At 39.8% G+C, this 24,891-nt stretch overlaps 1 protein-coding gene across 3 annotated transcripts in view; it reads right to left on the reverse strand.

The window, feature by feature from the left end:
* Window positions 1-24,891, reverse strand: part of ZNF277 (zinc finger protein 277) — a 53,479-nt gene that overhangs the window by 22,817 nt on the left and 5,771 nt on the right. For 2 of the 3 annotated variants that reach the window (XM_061373096.1, XM_061373095.1), the window contains exons 2-4: window positions 8,876-9,074; window positions 4,948-5,036; window positions 2,910-2,992 (exon numbers count right to left, since the gene is read on the reverse strand). In XM_061373096.1, the coding sequence (XP_061229080.1) occupies window positions 2,910-2,992; window positions 4,948-5,036; window positions 8,876-9,074 (371 nt within the window). Of the gene's footprint in view, window positions 1-2,909; window positions 2,993-4,947; window positions 5,037-8,875; window positions 9,075-11,538; window positions 11,734-24,891 lie in introns of those variants that run through there. The other variant, XM_061373097.1, reaches the window with a different exon arrangement.

The raw sequence follows: 24,891 nt of genomic DNA on the forward strand, positions 1-24,891 counted from the left end.
CTTGGCCTCCCTCCATACATCACAGTCACCATAATGTCTCTGCACGACATCCACCTTGGCTAGCTCCCCTGCTGCAATACAGCCTGAAATATTCCTGAATCGGAGTTTCAAAATGGCAAATGAGATGGTCCAGCTAGCACATTTTAAAGACATTTGTCCTTGTTTGGGCTTGCTGTTGGAGATAGCAGTTAGGATCCAAAGGCTGCAGAAAAATCACCAAGAATTGTACAGTTCTGGTCTTTGTTCTGCGCAACTCACATGAGTCCATTTGCCAGCTCAGTCTTAACTGCTGGACTTGTCCAGAGGTAAAAGACTTTGCAAAGCAAAATAACTATTTAACTTGCAAGTCAACATTCAGATTGCAGCAAAATGAAATGAAAAACTAAACAGACATCACTGCTGTAACTAAAGCAGTGACTTCATTAGCCCAAACTACAGCTGCAGCTCGATTCCACAAAATCCTGCTGTAAAAACTGAAGATACAATTCTGATATTTAAACCAGTGTTAGTACCAAAGGCTATTTCACACCATCATAAGAATGCTAACTTAATTTACTCTGTAAATTAACTTCTCTAATTTAGTTACTCTGTAAACAAACACAGAACTTGCTTTGGGGTAAATCCTGCACTCTTTCCTGAATTTGAGAAAACATCTATGTGCAGAGATGAGACAGCTTACCTGCCAACAGACCTCACACTCCCTTGACACTGGTGGTGGATTGAAGGCCCAGTTGGAATAGGACTACACAGCACAAACCACCACAAACCCAGAAACAAATGCCCTTTAAATAAAGAAAAAGTACAGTCCAATATGAAGCAGCCAGGAGTTACTGTTACAACAGATAGTTCTATGAAAACATTAGCTACAGGTTCAAGCAGGACCTTCTTTCCCTCCTTAAAGCCACAAACAACATGATACATGTTTGAACATATATCATGTTGAACAGATTTGCTTGAACATATGCAGAACACCATTCTGACACTGCCTGCTCACATGCAATATTCAAGAGGTCTTTCAGAACCTCAAAGGGATGACGGGAAACTGGAAAAGGTACAGAGAAGTGCCATAATGATGCACAGTGAAGAACCATCAAATAGACAGCACCCGCAACCTCAAACCACTGAATCATTGAGGCTACAAAGGATCTCTTGGGAGCAACTAGTCCAATCCCAAGCAGGATCACCTTCAGCTGTTTACTGTGTCTAGCTGTGTTTTGAGTATTGCCACAGAGGAAGAGTCTACAACATCTCTGGAGAACTTGTTCTATTGTTAACCACCCTCACAGTAAATAAGTTTTCTTGTTTTCAAAGGGAATTTCCTGATTTTTAATTCCTGCCCATTGCTTCCTGTCCTGTTGGTGGGCACTGTGAGAAGAATCTGATTCCCTCTTCTTCATTCTCATCAAGCATTTATACACAGTGATAGGATTCCCCTTGAGCCTTGTCCTTCAGGATAAGATAGTGAACTAGACAAACCTTTTTTTTACTAATCCAAGATGACTTCTCCTACAATGGAAGAGAAGCATGTTAGGCATGAGTGCATCAGCTGTTTTTTCTGAGTCCATGCCAATCCAATGGACCTACACAGAAAAGATTTCAGCTGAGGCAACTCCATGGGAAATCCTCAGCAGCAGAACTACCAGAATTCTCCTTTGCTGGAGGGCTGTGTACGACCTGTACATATTCCACTGGTTCTGGGAATTTGCCAGTCCTGTACTGTGAGCTGTAGAACACTCACAGGATAGTTGAACTAAATGGATTTTATCTGCAAATCTCAATTTTCCTGGGGACTAGAATTTGTTTGTTGTAAGCATCTCTTTCCTTGTGAATGCTTATGATTTAAGGTGTCTTTAGTTGCATGCTGTAGTACATATAGACTTGTAATAGAAACATACTACAAGAAACAGCATAACAAAGGGTTAAAAGGCCTGTGTTGACAATTCCCAGGACAGAGCTGCCAGCAGTAAATTGAGGAAGATATTTACGCAAGGACCATAAGGCCTGTACTCTAATACCTCACAGTGCAGATGACTTGCCAGCAGAAGACCTCGTCCAAGGAGACTGGTAACAAGGCTGCTATGAATCACATAACACTCATTTTTAAATTAGCACAACTGCAAAACCACACTACGGATGCGTATATCAAACGAGAAAACAACAAAAAATCCCCAGTGATCAGCAACCTGCACTAAGACTCACGGAAACTGAAGTCAGCAAGAGCTTAACATGAAGGACCACACATTCAGAGCTGACAGCTACTAAAAGACACAAGAGGTCTGTCCAAAGCACAAGGTTGCCACCACCAAGCAAGAAGAACAAGAGCAGTTCCTGAGGTCTCAACAGCTGGCATTTCTCGTCCTTTGCATCTCATAGAAACAGTCCTGGTCAGACTTCCTCCACTCACACAATGTGGTGCTTTTGAGCATGCGAGTGTGAATGAAGGAAATCTGGGTAACAGAGTGTGAATGCACAAAAACAACTTGCTTGAAGATTCTGTAAATTTAAGTATCACCTTCTCTTTCCACAGTATCACACACTGAGTTTTATTTTGCTAATTTCCCTGCATTTATATTATTTTACAAAAGACAGCGTGCCAGTGCATTGCAGATGCTTGCAAGAAGAAAAATGTTCAGCACACTCAGCCTTTTTCAGTGCTCTGGGTTTATTCTCCACTTGTGCGGAGCACTGACTTACAATCTTTAAATTTATTCCAAGGAAAAAATCTATAAACAAGGAGTTTGTGTATGTTTGTGCAGCAGCTAGGGAAAAGAGCTTTAAAAAAATATATAAAAATCAGGATTTTGCAGTTTAGCAAAAAGATGTTTTCACTTTAAAATGCCCACTAAATTACCATATATTGCATTATGGAACTGGTCACCTCAAAAAATGCGACAATAGTAATTTCTTACCAGTCTCTTCTGCTGAAGCTGTTCTCTAAGTAATCTGTCTTCTGGTAAAACATCACATAGAAGAAAATAATTATCCTGTTCTTCTGTTAAGAGATTAGGAAGTGTGGGTAAGGGATGAGAATTTGAGCTGCTTTGAATATTTCAGGCACACGATTTGCTAAACCTTTGGAATGTGTTAAGAATGTAAGACTGTGGTTTTTAATCTGTAAAAGTCATAATTTAATGAAACATGCTTAAATATTTGTATATACATAGCTATAAGATCTTTACATCATTCATATTGCAGTACAAAGACAGAAGTCTTGTATAGACCTTCTCTAGCACCAGCTTTATTCTTTCTTATTATGGTTCTTCTGGAGACATTAAGCAATTTTAATTATTTACATTGGTTACAGTATAAAGTCAGCGTGAAAGAAACATGAAATCACCTTTAGTTTTACCTTGTATGTGGGATTTTTCAGTTATATCCCAAAGTTACTGTCAGTTTTCAGTAGTTACCATTTGGTATACCCTCCCTCCTTACCCTGACTGATCATGTTACCATGATCACTTTTGCCACCTCGTTTACCATCTGCATCACAACTGCTTAGTAATACACATTGAGACTTGTCTAATTTACATTTCTACTTCCATTTTACCCACATTTCATGTTAAGTAACCTTTTTACTATTTACGTTCATATATAATTTAATAATAAATCTTATTCAAATAAATTACTTTAAAATTACTCAGTATGTAAAAATATGTAAATGCACTTAATATTTTGCATTTAAAAGTTACTCTTTGTTAATCAAAGGGTTATGAGGTTGGTGAACTGAAGTGTCCATTAGTACATCTCTTACAATTTAAACTTGCCAGATTTCAGCCTTTCTCATCTTTTTTTCCCATCTTTTGCCTGGGTGACGACAAACCCCCTGATTTCTGAGCTATCAAATTTGAAGGAGCTAGACATTAAAATCAATGAATTTATTATAAAGAATAATTTAATAATTTAAAATGTAATATAAGTTAATAAATTTATTAATAAACAGATAACAAAGTATTGTAATTTTCCTCTGACAGGGCTATCGATAGCTCTGGCATTCAGGCACTCGGTCTGCAATAAGGCAAAATTATAAATATGTAAGAGAAAAACAACTATGGTCTTTGGAGTAACTTTCACGCTTTCTAGGGCTTTTTTTCTAAACCTTAGTTTGCATAATGACAACAACAACATTTTGTACCCAGTTTTCACCTTCCACCCATCTCTGACACTGGCTGCATACACTTATACTTCTCTTTCAGCTCTCCATGGAGAATTAAAGATGCAGCAAAGCCCTAGTGTTCTCCTATCTGTTTTTAGGCAAATTATATTTTCTTGTTATAAAAGGGGGAGGCAAACAAATGTTATCAGCTACTTCTGAGAAATAGTCACTTCACACAGTCATATCCTTAGGATGGAATGTCCCACTGTGCCAATGCACCAGAATGGTGAAGTATGGTCTTTGGTCTTGTGCTGGAACCCCAAAAATGGCAGTCTTTGTATCCCTGCTGTTGAGGTATTGTCTCCTAATACTCTTGGAACAGTAAGCTCTATGGCAAGGGAGAGGAAGGGTGACTTGTGGCCCTGATGTCCAGGAAGAGTTAGCAGAATCAGTGGGGGTGGTGGACAGGGTGAAGTCAGAAAGCCCCAGAAAACCAGGAATGTTTCTCCACATTTCTGGAAGGACTGTCACCAATTACTGATGCAGCGGGTACCAAAGTTTCCCCGGCCATGATATAAGCCATACTGATTATAGGTCTTGATTTGCAACTGGCCTCAGCTTGGCAGCTCACTTAAGCATGTACTGAGTTCATCCTCACTCAACACAGTGCTGAAACACGTGTTGCAATCCTTGGAAAAGATAAGTTTAAATATGTGGTTAAGAGTTAAACATTAGTCCTGTGGTTTTCTGACCTAGTGTCAGATTTCCTCACACTTGGCTGATCAGAGCAGCAGTATATGCCAGAAATTATCACATGATCTGGAGAGCAGAGAGTAAGCAAGCAGCAGACTTACCTAACGGAGCTTCCGAATTTGTTCTTATTACGCTACAAAAATCTGTGATGGGCTGTTCTGCAAACCTCTTCTTCCAGTACAAGATGTATCTTTGACAATAAGGGAAAGATGATTAGTGAAAAAGGAAACATCAAAAAAGGTTTAATAAAGAGTTGATTGCCTCTGTTTTTTTCCATCCTCTAAATTCTTCAGTTTAATGTTTTTAATTCCTGTCTCTGTTTTTAATTTATTTATTTTTCACAAGCATTAAATTCATTCAGCTTCATTAAAACTGGGTTTAACTATCCTGCCACAGTGAAGAACTCAATAAGCCGGATTTGCATTAAGCTTCACATAAATACTGTGGCCTATTCCCATCTTCAGACAGAAGCTGGCACTCAGACGTATGCTTACTGAAAAGTTATACTACAGAGTACTCTCAGACTCCAAACGTATTGTGCTTTGTGTTCTGCAACATGCAAGCAGGAACCTGAAGCTCAGTAAAAATATCAGCTCGTCAGAAGTGAAGTTCTGGCAGGTCTCCTGTGGAGTTACAGTGAAAGCTGTAGCTTAGCAGACAACTATGTAGACAGAAAAATAAAATCCCCAAACACCTGGCAATGGGATAGCAGACAGATAAGAAAAGCCCTAAACACATCTTGAAGGTTTAATCCATCAACTACAGTTGTTTAAAAACATGATTAGAATCACAGAATCATAGAACAGTTAGGGTTGGAAAGGACCTTAAGATCATCAAGTTCCAACCCCCCTGCCATGGGCAGGGACACCTCACACTAAACCATCTCACCCAAGGCTTCATCCAACCTGGCCTTGAACACTGCCAGGGATGGAGCATTCACAACCTCCCTGGCCAACCCATTCCAGTGCCTCACCAACCGAACAGGAAAGAATTTCCTCCTTATATCCAATCTAAACTTCCCCTGTTTAAGTTTTAACCCATCACCCCTTGTCCTGTCACTACAGTCCCTAATGAAGAGTCCCTCCCCAGCATCCCTATAGGCCCCCTTCAGATACTGGAAGGCTGCTATGAGGTCTCCACGCAGACTTCTCTTCTCCAGGTTCAACAGCCCCAACTTTCTCAGCCTATCTTCATACGGGAGGTGCTCCAGTCCCCTGATCATCCTTGTGGCCCTCCTCTGGACTTGTTCCAACAGTTCCATGTCCTTTTTATGTTGAGGACACCAGAGCTGCACACAATACTCCAAGTGAGTATACTCCAATATGATACTCCAAGTGAGGTCTCACAAGAGCAAGGTAGAGGGGCAGGATCACCTCCTTTGACCTGCTGGTCACTCTCCTTTTGATGCAGCCCAGGATACGGTTGGCTGTCTGGGCTGCAAGCACACACTGCTGGCTCATGTTCATTTTCTCATCAATGATATTGTACTATCGTTGTTTGTATTACAGCAGCAGCAACTGACCAGACCCCAACTGAGCTAAGAAGCTACTGTCTAACCCAGAAGAAATCATCACCTTAAATTATATGATGAAGGGAACCAAGCCATCCTTATGCTAAATACTTAGAATCTTACTATTAAAGAAAAAAAAATATCTGAAAATGCTTAAGTGCATGCTTATATTTATACTTATGACTCATGTGCATGATATAAATCATGGGAGAGTCAGTAAGGTAAAGGTTAACTACTCAGCAACAACTTGCTATTGACAAGCCATCAAATTAGTCAAAGAATCAGAAAAAAAAATCAGATATTGTTATTAAGAAGTGTAAATAGTGTAGCTTTTAATACTTGTGTAATCTAAAAGTTGACTGGCCACAGCCATCACATCCTGTGGTGGTTCACATTACCTCTGTTTACCGTCTAAATGTATGACGACTTCAATTGCAACAGCTAAGGAAGCAGCGTGTATTTCTTTCTACTAACTCTGACATGGAGAGGATTAACCTCTGGTGCAGCAGTCTGCTAAGGAGAGTGAAGCCAGCATGCATGGATGAAGCTCATTCAGAGGCATCACCAGATGTCAGTGAGAGGTGAGCGTTTTGTTGTCCCCCTGACTACTCCACTGTTCATAATACACAACGTTTTGCTGCCACTCAGAACAGCAACTCTTCCAGAATAAGTCATCCTTGAGTTTTAGGACATAAACGTGCAAATGAGGGGATTTCAAGATGTCATTTAGTCTGTTCTCTGCACTGAAAACAATGAACACCGTTCAGACAAACCTACTTAACCATAACCATCTGTGCCATGAAGCTGACTGTTAGGGGATTTCATATCATAACCTGAATAATCAATGATCAAATAAAGGCAATGCCTTGTTGCACTTTCAGGAGGAGAGAATGAGTGATCAGTGTCCATGAGTGACACTGATTATATCCATGTCCAGTCATGCAGCTGAAGCTTATTCCCCTTATCTCTTCCTCTTGACTTCATGCCAACCAATCTTTATTCTCGTTCTCCATTAGCACTGCTCTTGTCTGCATTCTCCACTTCTTGTAGTTCTGACACTGAAGGTATTCCTAAGACTGACTGTAATTCACTGCTAAGTATAAAGAAAATTACTACATTTTCATAGTTGCTTCCCTGTATTTTCCACACTTCTGTTTAACGCCTCAGATTAAGGTTTTGTTAGGGTTTTTTTGTGCATAGTATTAGACTATTTTACTGATATTCGGTATTGCAAATAAGAGAAGGCATACTGAAGAGTAACAACGCCATCACTTCACATCCTGGGGCCACTTTCTAAAAGATTTGGCTACTTTCCAATTGCATCAGCAGCAAAAAGAATCCAAATGGGCATTTTTTTGAAAAGGTGATTTTAAAATACATTTCTATTAACACAGAATAATCCCCCAAGCACACTTAAACTGATGGTCCATGACTGAACAGCTCCAATCCCTTTATTTCTCTGAATAAACTAGCATTAAAGCACCCTGCGTTCTTGTTCTGCCTGCTTTCAGCATAAAACCAAACAAAAACAAGTATCAGTTTTCAATTTTAAACAATGTTAAGCTCACACATCTGAATAGGGATTTATATGGCTTATGTTTCCCTTCCTAAATTTCATCCTAGTATTTATATTTTTTTTTTGCATCTTGATAGACACAAATTACTGTCTTTGGCTGAGTAACTAATAGCAGAACACCTACCATAAAACTCCCCTTAGCTGAGAAATTATCCAGCTAACATTTAAACACTGTGACAGACCTATCTACAAACTGGCAGCTACCATCTAGCCTACTGCTGGGCCCATACATTGCTGTGTGTGAAAGCAAAATGCCAAGCAAGTGCCTTGTCTGTGGAGTTACAAGCCAGCTGGGGCCATGCCAGCTCCTGAAGGAAGCAAGCCAAACGTGACCCTGCTGAGAAGATCAATGACACAGCTGTAGAAGGAGTTGTAGTTGTATGGAGATTACAGTACTGTAAAGTGTAGTTAAGGATTAAATGTGATTTCTATGGGGAAATACTGGCATCCTTAAAATATGGTACATGAACTTCATTCCAGAATGTAACAGATCCTGTACTGAGCAACTTCTGTGTACAATACACTTTAGGACACTGTAAGTGGAGAAACCGAGTCTTATCCTATGCGAATAAATCCCCAAATTAGGAGTTGATTCTCTAGAATGCGCTTTATGAAATAAACAGCTTCCTAGTTTGTATGCAACTTGTTGATTATTGATGAGACCTGAGAAGTCCCTAGGATATGTCAAAGAATCTCTAACACAGGCATTGCCCTGTATTCGAATATCAAGTCCCCTGGTCCTAGCAACATCCAGGGGCTGGGGAATGTAAGGGGACAAGAAAACAACCTTTTAATCCAGCAACAAAAAGATCATAAAAAGAGTAATAAAAATCCTCCCATGAGACCCCTCTGTTATTTTAAAAAGATGATCTCTAGTTTTCTGAAGCTTTCTACAATATCCACAGCATACACACACACTCATTTTAAACAACATAACCCTTACCTTCTAAAATCCGCTACCAGTTTCACATCTGCTATGACGAGCTTGTGTTCAATAATCATGTGCTTCAGGAGCTGGTTTTGCTCTGCTAAGAGATAGCATTCTTTGCAGAAAATACAAGGCACGTAGGGAGAACTTTCTACAGCAGCAAAGCCACCTGGACTTTCTGGCAGAGACAAAGGCTCCAAAATACACTCTGTATCTAAAACAAATAAAAAGAATAATTAAGTGTGACTAAGCGAATAAATCTACATCACTTGCAGTACTTTTAGGCAGTACATGTAAAACTGGTTTTGTTGGCTCCCCATTTTATTGCATGGATCACTCCAGCAACAAGGTGCTTGGAAGCGAGTTGACTGCATTATTTCCAAAAAGGATAGTGTGAGGCTAGCACAGGGCAGTTCTTGAGTATTTGCTCCAGCTGATACTCTCCGCTGACACCAAGCCAAACAGACACAAGTGCTCTCTGGTTATTACTAATGAAAGTTCTATGATGAGAAACCTGTTTTTCTTCCTTTCATTATCTACAGTAAGTGATGATATGAATGAATCTACTCTCTTTGACATACTCCTCACGCTATCAGGAAGGCTTTAGGCTGTATAGCACAAACTGAAACACCTCCTAACTGTACAGATGTTGAACAGACACCTGCCATGCCCCATGTGGAAAGGTCATTGGCCAGTGTTTGTGTTATGCTGCGCCAGTCAGACACAGGTTGCTCAAATGACAGCGCACAGAGGTAAGTCATCAGCTTCTGTTCTTCAGGTTCCCAGCTGTTTGTGGTTCAACAAGTGGGTGGATTGCACAGTACTGCAGTAGTACTGCAAACAAACACACTGACCCAGGGTATACCTGTGTCCCTACAAACAACATAAACAATAGCAGTGTAAATTCATAAGTTCTTCCACTGGTATAAATTAGTGTAACACATTAAGAAATATTGTGACACCAACAGATTTCAAGAGCTGTCCCCATTAGCCTAACCAAATTCCAGTTGTCCAGAAATAAACCATGGTGTTCACTTCCCAAACAAATCCTATCTCAGTCTTTGCTACGGGTTTATGTTGGATTTAAATACCAATTTCATTATGAACCCTTGATTTCAGGTACATCAATTTTGGATAGTAAAAGGAGAGTAAAAGCAAACAGAAAAAACTCCCCAACGGTTCTTGCATTCTGAGGATGAAAACTGAAAAGGAAACACCATGGCTCTCCCTGACTCTTGCGTTACAAAGTTAATTTGTGCAGCGGGACAACAAACTCCATGTCTCTGGAGTCCTGCAGCAACATGAACAGGCCTGTAGAAAAATGAAATTTCACAGGATGTTTGAGGCTCAAGGGACTTTTTAAGGTCATCTGGTCCAATCCACTTGCTGAAGCAGGGTCGCATAGAGCTGGTGGCCCAGGACCATGTCCAGATGGCTTCTGAGTATTTCCAAGGATGGAGGCTCCACAACCTTCCTGGGCAACCTCGCAATAAAAGAGCAATGCCTGATGTGGAGAGCGAACCTCCCCGGTTTCAGTTTCTGAAGACATCCAAAGAATTAGATTGGATATAAGGAGGAAATTCTTTCCTGTTAGGGTGGTGAGGCACTGGAATGGGTTGCCCAGGGAGGTTGTGAATGCTCCATCCCTGGCAGTGTTCAAGGCCAGGCTGGACAGAGCCTTGGGTGAGATGGTTTAGTGTGAGGTGTCCCTGCCCATGGCAGGGGGGTTGGAACTTGATGATCTTAAGGTCCTTTCCAACCCTAACTATTCTATGATTCTATGAATTAAGAGAAAGGCCTTCTCCCAAGTCGTATTTTGTCATGCAGGAATGTATGGCTAAAGGAAGTTTAATTAATGATGTTTACCAGATAGAAGAATCAATGACAACTTTTACCCTACCAAATACACATATATGCATTATGCAGAGGCAAATACATTACATCTGGTAATCTGGTAACTTGTCCACATGAAAAATTTGAAAAATAATCTTTAAATTTACATCTATTTAGTTTTCTTTCCCAGGAAAATAAGCTAATGGAGGAGTTCTGTCCCCCCACCCTCCCAAGACACTGAAATAACAAAAGAAGGGCCAGAGCTTCAGAGATGGACCTGGGAAGCTCCTAAAAGTTCTGTGACAAATTTCCATTCAGATAAGGGAAGAGAGGTATGGAGAGGAGCAGAAGGCTCTGCCACCCATCATAGAGGCTGTTGAGCAGTGGCTGGCCTGCCAATGTGGACATGTAGCACTCCACAGCAGCCACAGCTGCCTGATGAAGGTGCTCCAGGGACCAAGGGTAAGCTGGAGCTACTGTCCCACAGGTGGGAAAAGGTACAAAGCCATAGGAAATACAACTTCGTTGGTTCCACACTGCTCCTGGAATAACATATCTGCCCTGCACAACCTTTGAGGGTTGTATTTATGACATTTGAAAACATTAAACTTATTGGAAAGGCAATGATTTGGCTGAAGTCAGGTTACACAGCCTTCAGTCTCTCCCATAAAATTATCTGAGAAGGGATGGCAGCACACAGAAATGGCATTACCTGGACCTATACAACTGCTGTTGACAGCCTAGCATTTTTCTCTCATAATTTTACCTGCACTTTAGCCCATTCCCTTCCCCAAGACATTTCTTTATTAAACAGACATTGTAAAAAGGGTTCAATTTTTTCCTACCTTAAGAACAGCAGCTGCTACACTAACTGCTAGAGCAATCCTCCTGATGGGGTCTGCTCTCCGAAACAAAACTGATGTTACCTGCAAGAGGCTAGGTCTGTGCATTCTTACAGTCAGTATTAGTTTGTAGCCTGAAGAACCATTAAAACATGGTTTCTGAGGAAAGTAGAGCAACTTGATTCCCTTTGCAACTGCTGACTCTCTCTGATGCTAAGAGAACTAAGATATGCTGTTAGCCAGTTCAGCTGTGCCCAGTAAGCAGCTACACTGCTTTTTGTTCATTTTTGGTTCAGGTCTCTTGCAATGACCTATTTAAACATTTAGAAGTCCAAATAAACAATGCCTATCTGTCTCAACAATCCAACTTTCAAAAGACAGGTGCGTATGGCAGGAACTGCTACTCAATATGGACAAATAGCTGATAGAGTTATTTAGCATGAGTATTGGCAATAGTAATTGTTTGGGCTGGAAAACCAGAGCTGTTAATCTTCAGCTGTAGTGACGACTTGCTGAAAGGAATACACTGGGGTGAAGATTCTTTTTTGCTGCCCAGATTAGCTAATACTAAAAGACAGTAACTTAAATATAGACTACTAGACCTGTGTGGCAACTGCAAAAGCATATGCAATTTGTTTCAAAGGCACTTAAAGGAGGAGGTGAGGGGAAAATACAAATCCAGGAAAATATCTGTGCACTCATCTGCTGCAAAAAATACTCACTGAAAGGAGAATAAATGCACAGAGCTGAACAAAGACACAGCCTTTAAGCATAGCACTTAATGGACTAACATGTAACAGAAACATCAAAATAGTACAGATAAAGCAAAGCATACTACTGAAATCTCAGCAAAACCAGCTAATTTTCATTCTATTTTTCTTTAAAGCAGAGTGGCAATGGGTACTGAAGAAAAGCTGTTAACTAAGGCAGAGCTAAGGGCTACTAGGGGAATAAAACACTCAGATTGAGTTCCTGAGCTCCACCAGGACTCCCGCATGAAAATGAGGGAGAAGAAGCAAGCTTTTCTCTTAGAATTTGCTGCCTCAAGAATGACTTCATAGGGTCAGATTAAACACCTCCATAGTGGAACTGACTTGGCTGAGGATAGCAAGAAGCAATTACCTAGAGAAGTGTATATAAATAGGGAAAACAATAGGGAATAATAGCATAGGGAATAGGGCAAACTAGCATAGTCTTCCAGAAGTACAAGTGTGGAGAGTTTAAGTCACAGGCTATATGAGTACCTCAGTTTAACAGCATTTTATGGCTTTCATCTTTTTTCTTTCCCCTCCATGGATTTGTTTCTGTACTGTTTGAATTTGTTGGTTTTCAAAACCTACAGAACCCTGCAGCAACATTTTATGTTCTCCTAATGGTTCTTCATTACTTGGCCTGGTGGAACTCTTGGCTAGTTCTACTCTACCCTTCTTCATGTGCTGGTGTGAGGAGTGCTTTGAAAATGCTCAAACATTGAAGAAAATGGATTTTAAATCAGTACAGTTTTTCCTCATCCTCTTCTCTATTTCTTTTATACTCCTAGCATTTTGCTTGCTTTTATGATTACTGAATTAACCACTGAAGTATCTTCAGTGATTTCAAAGTCTCAGAGAAGTTGTGAATCAGGTGTTAATGTACAAGACACTGGTCATACTCTCCATGTTCACTCCCATGTGTGTTACTTTGCATTTGTTAACATCAAATAGCACTTATTTTTTTGTCCAGTTCACTCAAGAGCTTGGAGGAGAAATTATATTAACAGCAAAATTTGTCACCTAACACCCTTCCTATTTGTGTCTGTGAACAGCACGGGACCTAGCTCCCTATGAGAACAGAGCTCTACAAAACCCATGCATTAAGTTTCTGCCAAATCATCCTGTTACCACTGTCATCACTGAGTTTTCCTTCTCTGCCTAATGGAAAAACAGCAGGACTGTTACACAAACAGATATCCCAGAGGCTTCACAGAAACCCTACCAAACTCAGGAATTAAGAAAATCCCTATCTCATTCACAGTGTTGACAGTCACCATGTTGTTCAGCCTTTAACAGGACAGATAAAATTGTGGTCTTCTGCAGCTAATTCAGAGATAAAGAATGTAGATTAGTAGAAAGAAAAGACTAAAGGAATATATTATTTGAAAACAAAGACTAAGAAGTATGCCCAGTTCTTTAGGGGAAAAGAAAATGAACGCTTTGAAGACATTTGAGATTATATAGAAAACTATCTGGGTTAGATAAATTACTTTCAAAACTAGAATAAGCACTACTTCTTGTTGTACGCACCCATGGGACACCTAGTGCAATGGAATCCTGATCCGAGCACAGAAACTCTACACACCTTTACAACAGTGATAAAAGAAAATGAAAAAAATGCCTGTTATAGAGATTATAAGGCTTTATTTTAAGTGATGCTATAATATAGACCAGTTAATCTTCACAACTAACAAAGCAACAGGCCCAAACTGGATTCCTTTTCCTTACTGGAACATTTTTCATTTCAAATACAATTGCTTTCAACTTGAAACTAATGTTAGTTTGCACATTAAGTAAATGTTACACCCACAAAGTCATAATACAGACTACAGTAGTACAGGCAATGTACTCTACCTGCACAATGACACATGCAATTATCACAAAGCAATATGCCATGTAATTTTATGGCCAATAAAATAGATGCAAGTATCAGAAATAAAAGGAAAGAAAAATTCAGCATTTGAAGGTGAGTTGTGAAAGGCAAAGTCCTTAGAGATGGTCTAGCCTGTGTTACAGCTTGCTGCCACCAAGTAAAGGGGTGTCTTGTTAGCCTGTCTTTCTCCACCTTATCCTACCACTCCTAACCATCTGCTATTGCCCTTCTGCTTGTGCTGGCTGCTCTGCTTGCCAAATCCTTTGATGAGTCGATTCAACTCTTTAATCAGACAGAACTACTCCTTTCTTTTTGCTCCACAATGTTGAAAACTCTCACAGAAGAGTCCAAGAGCTCAAGTGCAAGAGCAAACCAAGGAGTGCATGGTAAGAAGCAGCAAGATGAAACAGGACCTTCTTCTCATCTCAGCTTCCTCCTCTCAGCTTAACAGCTTTAGTTGTTTCATGTTTTTGTTTTTAACCATAAGCATGCTTCATAAAGCGTGCGAGGTTCCTTAAAAAGCACTGCACACAAAGGAAAAGAAAACACTGAGATTCCATCAGTGTGCTTCCTAAACAAGGACCAGCACTGGCTTCAGGTTGCAAAAACTACTGTTGTACATATAGACAAGTGTAATGCACTAAATGCAGTAAGAGCTGTGTGCTCAATTTGTCTTGGTTGCACATCTGAACTATGTGCTCCGAATAGATCGGGGGACAAGCTGAACACTGCTGCAGAAATTACATTCTCTAGCCAGAAAGTGGACAAACTGGGGTTCAGATCAATGAAACAACTTCACTGTTACAACTCCTAATTCACATGGCTTGGCCCTGGGGTGCAACCTGCAGCTGTGACTTGAGTGCATGAGCTCAGGGAGAGGGAAACCGTTCCAGCAGGCAACCAGCAAACTGAGGAAGGAACTCCCTAAATCCATCCACAGGGTACGATGAGGAGAGGGACACTTGTAACCTTTTTGAAGCTTTGCCACCAGACAAAAAAGAATGCAAGTCATGAGACCAGGAGGAAAGGAGGTAAGCTCAAAGGCAATGTGTTTTAACTAGGGAAGAAACTTAACTAGTTTTAAAGAGATCAAGCATTTTGTTATCAGAAGAATACTCTGAAAATTCAAGACTACACATAGTCTGAGAAATTGAACAATGGAAGAGCAATTAGTAGGAACTGGCTTAAGACACATATTTACAGGTTTCATGTAACTTTTTGCAGTTTACTGCAAAATGACAAGACTTTAGGTTGAGGAGTGTGTTATGTAAATATAGACATGCAGAGTACATATTTATAAGCCTGCTGTTGTAACACAAGGATAATGAAACAAAATAAGAACATCTGTTGGAATGTTAAGTGTCTTTCTAATTAAATACAATAGCTGAATGAATCAATTCATTACCAACAAATCTGGTTTATTATCTCATTAATACAGCTGGTTAATATTACGAGGAAATTAGCACAGGAACTTGAAATGGTCCTAAACCAAAAATGGATGCAACAAAAATATACAGGCAAATAAAGGAGCTCAAACAATGAGTAAAAGACTGAGGTTTTTAGACATGTAAAGAACAAAGGGGAGAAAAAAGAACAGGAAAACAAAAGACACCTAGCAAACCTGGCACTCCACACTAACAGCACAACAGATGTAGAAAACAAAGCCTGAGCACCCTCCCACCAAGCTCACACTGATTACATGGCAAAACCATTTAGTTACCAAAATGACCAAACCCCCAGATATGGTACATTAGGGTACCAAGCTTGATTCCTATAGCTAATTCTGCACAAAACAGTGCTGTGTTTAAAACTAATTGGAAAATGAGTGGTTTGAAAGGTCTGTCTAGCACTGAAGCTGTTTTGAGACATAATGAAAAAGAACATTGAGAAGCACTGGCTTGACACTTGAAATACACATGACAGCTTCCCCGTTTTGCAGCCTTGGCACTGCAGCATCTATTTGTTGGCACAGCAGCATCTCCTAATTTGTGGTCATATTCTTGGAAGAGATTTTATACTCATTACTGGATTTTTCCTTTGTTTTCTAGAGTATAAAAGATAGATGACTAATGACTTGCCAAATAAACAGGATTCAAAACTAAAACTCAGAATAACGGAAATGAACCAGCCTGTCATCATCCTCACCAATGCTACATGAAAACCTGTTCCTCAGCTAAACAAGAACCAATGTACATAACCATTTCCCACCTCTGTATATGAAAGCGCTCATGTACTTCTATTAAGCTGAATTGAGTCTGAGCTCATGAGGAATTATTTAGATATTACTTCTGCTTGTTAACACACTATGAATGATACTGAGTTAAAATGTCCATTTGCTCTAGGAGACAGCACATCCTGTAGCTTCCCCCAAGATCAGTCTGTCTTAACCTTGCCTGGTTTTTCATTGAATGCAAATGAGCACTTCAAAAGAGTACTTAATCCTACAGCTAAACCTTGTCAGTTTTACAGAAACCGCACATATTCTGCAGCATCCGCTGTCTGGGAGTATGAGAATTTTACTCCAGCCAAATGACAGCTTTAAGAAAAGCTGTGAGTTACCAAATCCTAGTATCTCAGCAGAGTTTCTTTAGAGCAGGTGTCTGCTGGGAGCTGGAACTAACAGAAATACAACTGTGTTTAATAGCCATATTTAACAGGGCTGCTCTGTCGGGGAGCTTAGGATGTTGCAGCTTCATCAGCATGAAGAAGTGTTGCTATGGGTACCAGAGCACAGGCATCAGAATACAAGTGAATAGAGGGAGTGGGAAAGTGATTAATAAAAATGTGAAGTGTTGGAATTTTAATAAAACAAAACCAATTTGCTTGCCAATAAGATCATGTTTAAATAATAGACTACATTACTTCCCAGTTCACATACCACTGCTTGTTATCTTCCTGCGTGAGCGCAGACAAACCCCTACATCAATAAGAATAAAGACCAGAGCAAACCCACTGTTATCCCACTGAGGGCGCACATGCACACTCACACACTAATGAAAGTGACCCTAATAAGCATTCATAACAACATTTAAGTGCTGATGTTAATATACAATTTATAAATATTTAACACACTACAGACAAGTTCTGTGCAAGCTCAAAGCCACGTAATACCTCATTCCTGGGTAAATGGTATGGGCTTAACATTAGTGTAACTAAATACAGGGTTTGGTATCCTGGTCACAAACATGAAATGATACTTATCTACTACAGAATGAATTTTTGAATAATTTTATTGCACTACTTAGAGCTACTCTGATTTCTTACATCTGTTGTTATGCAAAATTAGTACTATTTCTTGTCTACAGAACATCTAAAAAATGAAAAGGTAGTACTGCAGGAGCATCTGTGTCACACTCAAAATACAAAGTCAATTCCTACTTTTAGCCGAACTAGGGAAACATATCTTGCCCTAATTACTAAATGAATCTATGTTGATTCATTTTCCCCACCTTCCCTGTCCAAAAGTTGGAATTAAAAATGCACAGCAACATTAATTCCTATGAGAGACAACCCATGTGATCATTAGGAGCAGAATTTCCACTTTGCTGTTTCATTAAACAATGAAGGCTGTAGTCTGGACTCCACTTACAGCGGTGTTTACTTTAGCAGTGTCTTGAAAATACCTCCCAAGTACCTAACACATCCACTCGTACCTACTTTTACCAGCTAATAAATTCTTACCAATTCCTTTGGGGTGCCTTAGGATTTACTCATGTTGCTTCCCTCAGCTACAGGTGCTGCTCTGAGCTCGCAGGACAGCTCATGTCAATTCCATAGAAGTGACACTGTGACTGGTAAGCAGTTTTTCATTGCTACCGTGGTCAAAACACATTCTTGAGTTCCAGCACACCAATCTTCCACACCTGTGGCTATACCTTCCTTTCTAACCCTACTCTGCATGCTCCTCCACAATGCCCTTAGCAGAGCCTTCCTCTTCTGAACACCTTCAGCACTCAGCTCTTCTCATGGGTGTGACAGGGGAATCAGGACACCAAGCTCAGTTTAATTCCTGAAGCAATTTTCCATAAAACTGAATTCTTAATTACTTCCACCCCTCCCTATGCTCCCTGTCCCCTACCCAACCCCCCTGCAGTACATACACTGCACACGAGTTACACCACCAGCCATCTCCCTCTCAACTCTCTCCCCATAAGAACACTTGTTTACCTTTGTCGCACAGTCTCCCCAAAGCTTTTCCTTTCCTGAATTTTAGCTTTGGATGCAGTTTTCCTTGCAACCGCTGTGGTTAGCTCTACAAACATTTACTTGTACAAACACTCCATACATGAAAAATCTTACTCAGTTCAGAGAGCTATGTGACTTCTTATTCACCTCAATGTATTTTCAAGATGAGAACTGCAGATCATGAATACAAGGAGGCTGTCTTAAAGAACATCTATAAAGAGCTGTACTGGTCTACACTTTCCTTTTTTAATAGAAAAGCAATAAAGCAAATCAAGATGATTCTGAAGAGGTACTCGCTGGTTTTCCCTGATGTTTTGTCTGTACTTAACATTTAATTTTAAAAACTGAAATTTATGAGTCACTTAGGCTTGTATGAATTATGATACTGATCTCCAGATAATAGGGCACTTCAATAAAAAAGGTATTTTTAAAGTAAACAATACTGACCTTTTCTTGTTTAGTGTGGTAAGATGACATGATAAACATGGAGAGCTGAGATCCACATTATGTACTAAGAGCAGGGATTAAAAGAGCAGTGATTAAAACTTACACTGTTATCGGGAAAGATCAACAAGGTAATTATGTCCCCTGAAACTCAGAATGTTTAGATACAAAGAAGAGTATAAATTGAAATACAATAAGTTGAAATGGAAGAACAAAAGTGATTACCTTGGTTCTTTCTTTGTACTTATCAGCCAAATCTAGTTAAAAAATAGTACCTTTTTTTCTGTTTGCCTTGCTATTTAATACAAAGGCATACCAAAGGCATCATAATAATGCATAAACAACCAACTGAGGTATAAAGACTGAATTTCTGCTTTTTTCAGATGAAAATGAAATTCCTCCCCCCCCCAAGAAAAGTAGTATAAATTCGTGCCAAGCTGATAAGACTGACATGCAAAAACTTTTACACATACGCACTGGAAGATGCCACAAGTAAAGACGTGTACGTGAATTCAGTACCTGCCTATGTTGTTACCACTGCCACTGTTCTGCTGGCTCCTCTGCAAACATCAGCAAGCTGGAAATAGGCACATCTTAGCTCTATTTGCTGTGACCTTAGCTCTTCCACAAAGAGTGGATCTTATCAGTGTGTTTAATAAGGATAGAATACTTTTTCATTGTTACAGTGTATCTTTGCAGTGCCTTTAACAACTACTGTACTAATCCTAGCAACTTTTATGCTGGCATTACTGTTAATTAGTTTACTTCTTGTTAGCATTATTTAGTAGAGATCAATAATTCTTTATTACAAGGATTTTTCTTATCTTTTCTCGTCACCTGTCCTTTTCCTCTAATAGGATTCAATTTCCAAGCACGTTTACCCTCTTGATGTTAAAAGGATTGCCTAGTCGTTTTTTTTAATGATTGCTTTACATTCTGTAGCTAAAGGAAAGGCTGTGTGATTTTCCTTTAAAATCCTAAAGGCCTGCTTTACCCATTCTTGAGAGACACCTCCATGTCATTAAGACAGGAATTTTTACTACATTCCTGACTAAAACGTTGTATCCCAGGGTTTGTAACTCTTTTCCACTGGTAAACTCTCCTTGAAAAAGGCAACCATTTGAGAAAAACAACTACAAATAGTGGACATTGTCATTTTAAATGTCACCTTTTTTTTTCAGACTCGTATAAATTAGAACTAACCTCAGAGTGCATCCTGATGTATTTTGGTTTTATACTGAAAGAACACAGGTATTCTGACCAAGCTTCCTGATACTCAGAAAGCATTCAAGACTGAATTGTTTAACTGAATTTTATACTTAATGAAGAATCGGCACAAGGAAGAGGCCCTGTGGTGTCAGCAGCTCTGTGGTCTGTTGCTGCTTTCTCAGTGAGCTGGTGCTTTTCCAGATGGAGAGTAGCAAAACAAGTTGTTTCTACTTTCAGAATCAAATCTCCATAAACTGGTATTCAAACTAGAAAAAGCAATGGCTGAAAAGGAAAGTCCATTTTATTGTGCAGTGATGTGGATCAACCTAGTTCAGCCTAATTGATATCTTAGTTCAGGAAAACAAAGCATTGACTGTATTTCAAATAATCCACTATTTATAGTCTTTATAAATAGATTTTTGAAAATTAATTTCAGAGGAAAGCATTTTCAAGTCAGAGCTTAAACACTAATGTCTTAGAGATCAAAGCCACATCTCACAGCAGGGTATACAAAATTTCTATGAGCATATTCTGACTTTGTACCAGGGCTTAAAATAAATATTTTTGTGATACTGCACTTAATTTCTCTTGTCCTTCACACTTCATTAAACATATAACACAAATCTTGACTTTCTAAGTATAATATTCACTTACTAACTGATACTGCTAATGTAGCTCATGGACATGGATGGTAAAATAATTGAAGTTAATTTCCTCAAGAAACAGAATTAGAATGTTAGAATTAGTGGTACAAGTTGTTTATGTTTTTCAAGCAACATTTTGCTAACTGTATAAACACATGCAGACTCCTGAACATTAAATTAGTACAGTGGCAACACAGGCTGCATGTTTTCATCCCATATAAGACAAAATCAAATTAAAACCTCAAGCAGGATGTTTTCTGTTACATACCAGTCTTCAGAGAAAAAGCTCTGTCTCATTTATTCATCCATTACTGAGTCATAATAAAATTCAGTGCTGGCACACTGGTCAAGACAAATGACAGAAAGATGCTGCGATGACAGCAGTATCACTTATTACTGCATGCATTTGTTTCACTGCCATTCCTGTTTTCATATTCTGAGTCTTGTGTACTCCCACTGTAGAACTGCCAGGGCTGACCTGGGGCACATGCTACATATGGACTTGGGCAGTGGTCCTGCATCTCAGGATGCTGTGTCGTGCTTCCCTGTGCTACCCACCAGCCCTGTCCCTCTTCTTGCATCTCAGCACAGCCCTGACCTGCACAGGAGTCCTGCCACCACCGACCATCCTCCAGCTGCTTTGCACATTGGCTGGGTTCAGAGGGCAGTTTTGGTGCATGAGAACCAGATTCTTCCGGAGTTCAGATACTTACAAAACATCCAAACCCTTAGGAAAGACATCTGAGTCTAAACCAAGGGGCACTGCTTCAGACAGCTTTGAAACACCTGCACATTCAGGCTGTTTGGTGTGGGAAGACTGACTACATGTAATCCAAAGCAAAAATGCCAAACCACATAATATACAGTCACAGAGACTGTGGCACCAATTGTCTTTACCTACCGTGACTTACTACATGTTCATGTGGACAAAGCCATCCCATACCATACCAGCCTGTGAAGTTGAAACAGATGGCATATCCAGTTATAAAGCTTCTAAAACAGAGGGATAAAAAGGATGGTTTTAATCTGCTGCCACTACACAGTGCAAGAAGCAGAAGTAGCTACTCCTTGGGGATGGAACTACATATGACAAACGGGAGGATGACATCTCAATAAGCAGGAATCAAACAGAAGCAGCTGGGTCATTTCACACTGGTCACTGTCTGTCAGTCATAAAAATCAGAGAAAAATATACAGAATTGGAAAAAAGACCATCTGAAATAGTGAAAACACAAGGAAAAAAAATAAAAAATAAAGAGGAAAGTTGAAGAAACCCAGCTGACATATATCACTAAGAACAGACAGGTCTGTCTGGGAGTTTTGGACCACTGAAGCCACTGACGAAAGAAACATCTACAACAATTTCTCATGTACAAGTCTACTATAGCAAAAATTAGGACAGAGTGGCAAACAAGCAGTGAATATGGAATTACCAGCTGGGAAACCAGGCCTTGGTATCAATGATCAGACATCAGACTTGCAACTGTACTATTCCCTATAGTGCCAACATATTAAAAGTTGATAGTTAGTGTTGTACACTGATGATCTAAAATCCTTTATAATCAGAGAACAAACTCAAGCGAAACATAATGCCCTTTTCATTTACTTCATAATTACGACTTGACTGCTGTAACATGTAGCATCTTTTGAAAAATCAACTAAGACTCCAGCTGAGCACTCCTGGTTCCATACCATAACCAAAGTTTCAAACATGGTACTATTTCTGTATGAAATAATGTGAGCACTTCACATTTGTACATCAAAAAATGTTATTGCTTGTACTACAGGGCACAAATCTACTGCTCTTTGAAGTGGGGCTGCAACAGAGCAGCTCCCTAACATGAACTGGTACTGCATAAACAGCCACATGCATTACATTTGTACCCTTCTGTTATATCTGGCATATTCTTACTGAGGAAAACTGCTTGTGCACCCCAAACTTACCTAAGCCTACTGCTTAGCAGTTTGGCTTCATTAAAAAATTTGCACATAATACCACAAGCTAAGCAGTAGATTCAGTTTTGATATATGGCTTTAATGGTACTGACCAATTCATTATTTAATTCAACAATTATCAGGTCACTGGACACTATTTTTTCTGGGTGACTGAAGACAGCTACTGTGCAAAGAACCTGCACATACACAGATGCATGCCCCTGACTCCAGGGAGACACCAGTCAGGACAATGTGCCCAGCGTTTCACAAGCACAAGTTTTGTGTTTTAAAGTTGCGCAGACCTTACCCCATTTCTCTCCTCCCAGGTCTTCAATTCCATGGTCTTTCCTACATTGTGCTGGGCTTTTATTGATGCAATATTTAAAGCCGTTCTGAAAGCTGCATAGAAAGACATTCAAATGCTTTCAGGCTTTTCTCCTGGCTTCAGCCTGCTGGGAGTTTGTGGATGAGGATGCGAAGCAGAAGCCTCAGGGAGAGTCTGGGAGCAGCTGTAGTTTTAGGATACAGATGCTTACACAAGGATGAAGAGTTCTAGCAGAAGTTGCAAGATAGGACATGATGGAAAGAAGCCCACAGGGCTGGGAAGGGTTATGAAAGCTGTTTGGACAGACAAGAATTTCACCTATACTGAAGTTAAAATACTTAATACTTTTAATTTCATTGTATTTCAGCCTTTTTTTCCCTTTCCCTGTTTGCTTTTATTATAACCAGACCCTATCTTAAACCCTGCATCCCTTCAAGTCTCAAAGGGAGAAGCCTGTCACCTATTTATAGGACACGCACACCTTGTGGCAAGCATCACCGGCAACAAGGATTTACAACTTCCAGAAAACCAGTACTCCCCTGTAAAAACAAAATGAAACAGTGAACAAGGTGTTTCAATAGGTGTACCAAACTATCCTGGCATCTGTGTTACACTTTGAACATTTAAAATGCTAGTAGTACCCCCCTAGTCCACAGCTCTAGGTCTAAACAGAGCATGTCTACCTCTATTATTTATTCAGATAATTCTTACCCTCTTCGAATAAGATTTAGGCATTTCTTAATACTGAGACAGTTTAAAGGTCTTCATCAATCTGTGGACTGATGAGCCACCAATCACTGTTGCTCTACCACAGGTAACAGAAGGCCTGAGCAGAGATTTCAAACAACTTAAAGGCTTTAACACGCAAACAAGTTATCATGTTTAAGCTGTGTACATGCTCACCAGGGCATACGAAGCAGCTTACTTCTCAAAGAGCTTGAGATAGTATACTGAACAGCTGATGCTTGGTGGTTTGTTCATGTATCAAAGCCTTTACCTGCTACTGAGCGGGCGAGAATTGGCTTAGATTACTGGAATTAGATTACTGGAATTAAATACAGCTGTATGTCCACTAGTAGGCAGTTAAAGACATTAGACCTAACAAGGATAAAGGCCATCCATCTTTGCTTTTATAAGCTACCAAAGTTTTCTAAATTCAGAGAAAATCAAATAACAAGCCTTTATTATTTAAAAAACCCCAAAGTAATAATAACAATAAAGTAAGAGCCTTTACTTTTATTATTTTGGAGAATATAATATATTCTACGCCTTGTGCTAATGGGAATTACATATTCATGCCAAGGTGTGGGGATGCCCCTTTGTCTTCAGATAAAATACACTGCACATATGTAACACAAATATTTGTCAAACTATGGCAGGATCGCAGGCAGATCAGATCTATAATACCAAACAATACAATATATTACTTATTAATCCATAACTACCATTCAATTAAATACTCAATTTCACTTGCATATTGTATATTCACTTGTATATTCCCCCATGATAATTTCTTAAAGAAATGTGCTATGAAGGCTAAAAGCACTAAAATCTTGGTGTAACAGTTTGTCATGGTTTAAGCCCAGCCAGCAGCCCAGCTGCTTGCTCACTTCCCCCTCTTCTTCCCCCCAACTCCCGGAGGGATGGGGAGGAGAACAAAAAGAATGTAACTCCCACGGGTTGAGGAAAGAACAGTCCAGTAACTAAGGTATAACACAAATCACTACTGCTACCACCAGTAATAGTAATGATAAGGGAAATAACAAGGAAAGACAATACAACCACTCACCACCCGCCGACCGATACCCAGCCCGACCCGAGCAGTGATCTAGCCCTTCCAGGTAACTGCCCCCAGGTTATATGCTGGGCATGGCGTGCTGTGGTATGGAATACCTCTTTGGCTAGTTTGAGTCAGGTGTCCTGTCTCTGCTTCCTCCTGGCTTCCCCTCCTCCCTGGCAGAGCATGAGACTCAGAAAGTCCCTGGTCAG

The sequence above is a fragment of the Neopsephotus bourkii genome, unplaced genomic scaffold, assembly GCF_033783945.1.
Source record: "Neopsephotus bourkii isolate Nb327-2 ecotype Australia unplaced genomic scaffold, CSIRO-AGI_Nbou_v1 NB_1624, whole genome shotgun sequence".
NCBI classification, from domain to species: domain Eukaryota; kingdom Metazoa; phylum Chordata; class Aves; order Psittaciformes; family Psittacidae; genus Neopsephotus; species Neopsephotus bourkii.